This window comes from Alligator sinensis, unplaced genomic scaffold, assembly GCF_000455745.1.
Source record: "Alligator sinensis unplaced genomic scaffold, ASM45574v1 scaffold1704_1, whole genome shotgun sequence".
NCBI classification, from domain to species: domain Eukaryota; kingdom Metazoa; phylum Chordata; order Crocodylia; family Alligatoridae; genus Alligator; species Alligator sinensis.
In genome coordinates this window covers 62530-69506 of record NW_005843413.1, presented here as the reverse complement: position 1 = coordinate 69506, position 6977 = coordinate 62530, and the positions used below count along the sequence as shown (strand labels likewise).

Genomic DNA, 6977 nt, shown 5'->3' with positions numbered 1-6977 from the left:
GGGGGGGCTGGGCTCCCTGAGGGGGAAGCAGGGCATTCTGGGAGCCTGGACCCTGGGTTTGCCGGGCCGGGGTCACGGCATCCCTCAGGGGTCAGGGGTCAAGGGTCACGGTCCCCTGGGTCCTCTCTAACCGCCGCCCCCCTTTGTCCCACAGGCCTCCAGCCTTGGCAGGAGCTGCAAAGGATTCTGGGAAACGCCAGGAGGCCAGGGCAGCAATGGCAATGCCAACGACAAGGCTGGTTGCCGCGGCGACCCCGCAGACTCGGCCCCAGCGCTGGGAGGTGCGGAGCCACCAGGTCCTGCCCGGGCCTGGTGCCGCAAAGGATTGTGGGACGGCAGCAGCCATCTTGGCAGTGGGCACAGGGATGGCAGTCATCGCGGACATGGGCTCCAACAGGGGCAGCAAGGCAGCAATCTTGGCAGCGGGTGCAGGGAAGGCGGTCATCGTGGACACCGTGGGCCAGAAGGCGGCCATCTTGGGACGGGGTGGGGAAGCCATCTTGGCGCCAGGCCCTGCACCCACCTTGAGGGCCACAGAGGCAGCCAAGCCAAGGGCCCCGACGGCGGCCATCTTCAGGAAGGCCAAGCCAGCCAATCCTGGGGCCAGTACAGCGGCCATCTTGGACACGGATGTGGCGGCCATTTTGGAAGTGGCCAAAGCAGGTGGGCGCTCAGTGGCAGCCATCTTGGATACCGCCCAAGCTGCCACCCTGATGGTCCAGAAGGCGGCCATCTTGGAAACGGCCCACCTGAGGGCCAACAAGGTGGCCATGGTGGAAGAGGGCAAGGCTGCCACATCAGTGATGAGCCAGGCGGCCATCTTAAAAATAAACCCGGACACCAACCTGAGGGCCAACAAGGCAACCATGTTAGAAGCTGACAGGGCACCCACCCCAGGAGTGAATACGGATCGATCAACCACCCCGGGGGTGGCCATTTTGGAAACAGACATGGCAGGCGCCTCGGCGGCGGGCATGGCAGCCATCTTGGAAAGGGGCCAGGCAGCCCTGTTGGAAAGGGACGAAGCAGCCATGTTGGAGACCTGGCGCCAGCGTTTCCGGGGCTTCCGCTACGAGGAGGCCCGGGGCCCACGGGAGGCCTGTGCCCCCCTGCCACAACTCTTCCACCATTGGCTGGCACCTGAGCAGAGGCCCCGGGAGCAGGTGGTGGAGCTGCTGGTGCTGGAGCAGTTCCTGGCCATCCTGCCCACGGAGACGCGACGGTGGGTGCGGGCGCGTGGGCCCTGGACCTGTGCCCAAGCGGTGGCCTGGGCTGAGGCCTTCGAGCGGGGGCAGCCGGACACCGGGACCCAGGGCCCCGAGGTGAGAGCCGGCGTCCCCGGGTGGTTACCCGTGGTGCCTGTGTGGCCTGGACAGCATGGCAGTGGCCATCTTGACATCCTCCCCATTGGAGGTGGCTCTCTTATCCCCCCCCAGTTGCCAGTGGCCATCTTGGACTCCTTCTGGTCATCAATGGCCATCTGGGCCCCCCTCTGGTCATCACCGGTAACCATCTTGGTTGGTGGCGGCCATCTCGGTTTTCCCCCATGCTTCTGGTTGCCGGGGTCCATCTAGGCTGCAGCCATCTTGGACCCCCCTTGCAGTTGGTGCTGGCCACCTTGGCTTTCCTGTGATTGGATGTGGCCATCTTAGCCCCACCCCCAACTTGGAGCCAGCCATCGTGACCACCTGGTGGGTGGCAGCCATCTTGGCCTTCCTGTGGTTGGCTGTGGCCACATTAGCCCCACCCTCAACTTGTAGGCGGCCACCTTGACCCCATCTTGGTTGCAGGCAGCCATCTTACCCTTCCCCAGCCTTGTTGGATGCGGCCATCTTGGCCCCTCCAAACTCGGGGGCATACCTCATGTTCCCCCATGTGGCGACGGCCATCTTGGCCCCCCTCATGGTTGGAGGAAGCCATCTTGGGCCCCCCTGGTTGCAGTTGGCCATCTTGGCCTGCCCCAGTTGATGGTGGCAGCCATCTTGGCCCTCCCCAGCTGGCCAGACTCATGGTCCATATGGTCCTTTTTCCCTTGGGTTTGAAACCCGTCTCCCGCTCATTGCAGTAGCTGCCCCAGGTCCTGTTTCAGGGGGTTTCATCGGGGTTTGGCTTCTCTCGGGTTCTTCCTATACATTCAGTTTAATATTTTGGAGGGGTTGTGGGGGGGGGAGGCTTTTGGGGGGTTCAAATGCACGGGGGTCTTACTCCACCTTTATTTTCATGCTTTGGAGGGTTTGGGGGTTCACGGAGGGCTTAATTGCCTTGTTTCTGGTGGTTGGGGCTTTTGGGGGGTTGGGTTTCCCTGGGCTCCTCCTGGGTCTTTATTTCAGTGTTTTGGATGTTCACAAGGATTTTCTTTTGGTTTCATTGGGTTCGGTTGAGTTTGTTTGAATGTTTTGGGGGTTTGTGGGTTTTGAGTTGGGTTTTGGGTGTTTTTCTGCTTTTGTCAGATTCTTGCTGGTTTGGGTTTGAATGTTTTGTGGGATTGTTACTGGTGTGGGATTTTCTGCTTTCATTGGGTTTTTGCTGGCTTTTCTCATGTTTGGGGGGTTTGGGGTTTTTTCTGCTTTCATTGGGTTCTTGCTTGTTTTGTGGGATTTGTAATGGGTTTGGGGGCTTTTTCTGCTTCTGGTGGGTTTTTCCTGGGTTTTCCCATGTTTTTTGGGGGGTTTGGGGGTTCCAAACTGGGGTTTGGAAGGGTATTTCATTGGGTTGTTTCTATTTTTGTTCGGATGTCTTGGGAGGGTTCATGGGTTTCATATTTGGATTTTGAGAGGGGTTGTTGGCTTTGTTGGTCCCTGCTGGTCTCTTCCAACCTTTCTGGGTGGCTGTGGGCTTCTGATGTTGTGCTTTGGGTGGTTTGGGGTTCATCAGGGGCTAATGGGTTTGTTTGAGGGGTTATTTTGTTTCCTTGGGTTTTTTCTTTTACCTGTTTAGGATTGGTTGGGGGGGTAGTATGGAGAGGGGTCTCTTTGCCAGGGTTGGGTTGGGGTTTTGGGTGGTTTTCTGGGCGGTGTTTTTAGGTTTTCTCCTCTCCTTCCTTGGTGGTTTTCTGGGTTTTCTTTTTGAGGTTTCCTTCCCTTTCATTTCCTTTCCTGGTGGCTTGTCTGTCTTCCTTCCTTCCCTCCCGGTGGTTTTCTGGGCTGTCTTTGTGGGCTTTTCTTTTCTATTTTCTTTTGTCTCTTCTTTTCTTCTTCTTTCTTTTTCCTTTCCTTCTTTTTTTTCTTTTGTATTTTCTTTTTCTTTTTCTTTTTCCCTTTCCTTTCCTTTTCATTTTCTTCTGCTTTTTTTTCCTTTCTTTCAGTGGTAAGATATACGTGTGTGTCTGTGGGTGTGCATATGGTGCTAGTGCCCAGTAACCCACCAAAGCCAAGATCTTCTTGGTCTCCCGAGACTGACAGCTGCCAGTCAATACACACACATGCACACACACACACATGCATATCTATATAACACACATACAGAGAATATATATATATGTATGTACAGAGATAATTTATACACACACATGCACATATACAAATATATAGATATCTGTAGATATAGAGAAATATATATATAAGAATACACACAACACACAAAATATAGGAGATACATAAATGTCCCTAGGTGCAGACATCTGTACCTCATCGTTCATGTTTCCTAGTTCGCTCCCGTGCCGCCCCCTCCCTTTGAAGCCCACGCAGGGCGTCCCAGACCCGGCAGGAAGCGGCTCTTTCCCATTTTGTTTTGCCCCCGTCCCACGTTCCCACTTTCAGCCATTTCCACCCCACAAACCTGGCTCCAAAGTCATCCATTTCTGTCGTTTATGTCCCAGTCTTTCCTAATAGATGAAGACGGCGGGGGGGCGGGGAGCCGCTGGGATTTCCCACAATGCATCGGGCACCAGGAGCCCCTTCCCAGCATGCACTTGAGGCAGGTTGGAAAGTCTCCGTGGCATCCCACCATGCCTAAACCAGGAGGGAAGGTCTGGGGAGAGCGGCTGGGATTCCCCTCACAGTGCCCTGGGGCAGGAGCTGGGATGGGGGCACCCGCAGCCTGGTGCTGAGCAGTGCCCCCGGTGGTCGCAGACGGTGGTGTCGTTCGAGGACGTGGCCGTGCGCTTCTCCCCGGATGAGTGGCACCTCCTGGACGATGGGCAGCGGCGGCTCTACCGGGACGTCCTGCGGGAGAACTACAGCCATGTGCGGTCACTGGGTAAGGAGGAGACAGTCCCACCCCCAACTTCCTGTCCTATCTGTCCCACCTACCCACTTCCTGTCTCTCTCTTCCACACCGCCGCGCAGGGTTCCCTGTCCCCGACTTGGCCGTCATCTTCCGGATGGAGCGAGGTGAGGAGCCGTGGCCCCCAGGCCTCCCTGCAGGTGAGTGGCCATGGGGGCAAGGCCAGGCCCCCACCTTCTCCCATCCCGCAGGTCCAGGCTGGGCCATCGACTCCGATTCGGATCTGCCTCCAATTAGGAGACTTCCCTCTACCCCGCTCTGATTCGTAGGTACCAAGAGTGACGACCAAGAGGAGGAGAGGGCCATGACTCCAAGACCTCCGGCATCCCAGAATCCTCCACCAGTGGCAGAGCCCTGTGGGACCCTCCTATCCCAGCACCCGGCACACCTGCACCACCCCCCGACATGCCCCAGTTGCGGCAAAACCTTCTGGCACCGCGATAGCCCTTCCCGGAGTGCCGGGTGCCCCAGGACCCCCGCCCCCGCAGCACCTAAAGCCACCGGGAGTCCCCACCTGGCCTGCCGGGGCTGGATCCGGTGCGATGGCTGCTGCCGGGGCCTTGTGGGCATGCACCTGCGTCGCCGTGGTGGGGGCTCCCAAGGGAAGCCGGCCGAGGACGATGCACGCACGAAAGAGCACCAGGAGGACCCAGACCTAAGCTCGGCGCTTGAGAGTGGGCACGAAGCCGAGCGCGACATCCGGGACCCTGCTGGCTGCCCGGGCATGAGATTGAGTGCCCTGGAGGCTATCAGCTGCGGACCCGGTGAAGGAGAGATGGTAGAGGGTCCCGGCATGGCTGGCCCCACCGGAGAGGGCATGCCAGAGGGTGGAGGGCTCAGCCTGGAAGAAGCAGGGTCCCAAACCCCAGCCGTGCCCCGGCGCTTCCAGTGCGGGGAGTGCGGGAAGAGCTTCGTGCACGGGTCCAGCCTCTCGCGGCACCGGCGGCGGCACGCCCGGGACCCTGCCTACCCATGCCGGGACTGCCGGCTGGCCTTCCCCACGCCTGGGCGGCTCCAGCAGCACCGGCGCGGCCACCTCCGGGCCCCAGGCCCCCACCAGTGCCCCGAGTGTGGGAAGCGCTTCTGCGGGAAGCGCTTTGGCTACCGCTCCAAGCTGGCCCGGCACCAGCGAACACACACGGGCGAGCGCCCCTACCGCTGTGGGGACTGCGGCAAGGCCTGCCCGTAGGCCTCCCCCGGCCTGCGGCACCGGCGCGCCCACCCTGGCAGCCCCCGGGCCCTGCCCCCGCAGTGGGAGGGCACTGGGGCTGGGGTCGACCTGTGCAAGGAGAGTGCCGAGCTCCCCTTGGTCATGGAAGTCAACAGCATTGAGGAATTGGCCAATGGAGAGGACAGCCAGAAGGGCATCATGGGGCTGTCGGGCAGGCAAGGGATCATCCCATTGGTCATGGAAGTCAGTGGTGGTGAGCAGTTGGCCAATGGGGAGGAGAGCCAGAAGAGCATCATGGGGCTGTCGCCCAGACAGAGAGTCCTTCCGTTGGTCATGGAAGTTGACAGAATTGAGAGGCCAGCCAATGGGGACAAGAGCCCAAAGGGCATTGTGGACCTATCGGCCAGGCAAGGACTCATCCCATTGGCCGTGGACACAAACGGTGTCGAGGCATTGGCCAACAGGGAAGGCACCCAGGAGGGCAAAGCAGAGCCCCGCCTCATGGATGACCTCTCCCCAAGCAGGATGGACCCCCCGACCTTGGCCACGGAGTGCTCAGCTGACGAGATCCCAGCGTTTCCCACCGCATGGGGCCTTCATCAGGTCACAGCGGGGCCCGGGCCTGGAGAAGACATGTCCACCCGGGAGGGCCTCCAATGGCCGGGGAGACCCGTGGCGACCCAGGAGGATGTGGAAGGTGTGTCTGCTACTGCGGGCACCTGGGAGGACAAGAGCATCTACCTCGGGCCAGGCGAGGAGGCCACCAGCGGCCACGACCCAGCAGGCCTGGGTCTCTCCCCAGCGCCCCCCAAACGTTTCCGATGCGGGGAGTGCGGGAAGAGCTTTGTGCACGGGTCCAGCCTCTCGCGGCACCGGCGCCGGCACGCCCGGGACCCCGCCTACCCATGCCGGGACTGCCGGCTGGCCTTCCCCACGCCTGGGCGGCTCCAGCAGCACCGGCATGGCCACCTCCGGGCCACCGTCCCCCACCAGTGCCCCGAGTGCGGGAAGCGCTTTGGCTACCGCTCCAAGCTGGCCCGGCACCAGCGAACACACACGGGCGAGCGCCCCTACCGCTGTGGGGACTGCGGCAAGGCCTTCGCCGATGCCTCCACCTGCCTGCGGCACCGGCGCGCCCACCCTGGCAGCCCCCGGGCCCTGCCCCCACTGGGGGTTGACCTGTGCAAGGAGGATGCTGAGCTCCCATTGGTCATGGAAGTCAACAGCGTTGAGGAGTTGGCCAACGGAGAGGACAGCCAGAAGGGCATCATGGGGCTGTCGGGCAGGCAAGGGCTCATCCCATTGGTCATGGAAGTCAGTGGTGGTGAGCAGCTGGCCCGTGAGGAGGAGAGCCAGCAGAGCACCACGGGGGTGTCGGCCAGGCAGGGATTCCTCCCAGGCATCGTGGAAGTCAACAGCATTAAGCGGTTGGGCGCCGGTGCCGAGCAGGTGCTGAGCCAGGGGGATGTCTTGGGGCTGTCGGCCAGGCCTGGGCTCCTCCCACTGGTCGTTAAAGTCAGTGGCATCGAGGAGTTGGCCAACGGGGAGCCCAGCCCAGCAGACGACCTGGCCACCGGCACGG

General features: G+C 60.8%; 1 protein-coding gene across 1 annotated transcript in view; it reads left to right on the top strand.

Annotated features, from left to right (window-relative positions):
* The window catches only part of LOC102386729, a gene marked incomplete at its 3' end in the record, with an annotated part of 15463 nt that overhangs the window by 3364 nt on the left and 5122 nt on the right, over nucleotides 1-6977 (top strand). The window contains 4 exon segments of the mRNA XM_025195148.1: nucleotides 155-1322; nucleotides 4071-4197; nucleotides 4287-4364; nucleotides 4494-6971. Coding sequence (XP_025050933.1) covers nucleotides 155-1322; nucleotides 4071-4197; nucleotides 4287-4364; nucleotides 4494-6971 — 3851 coding nt within the window.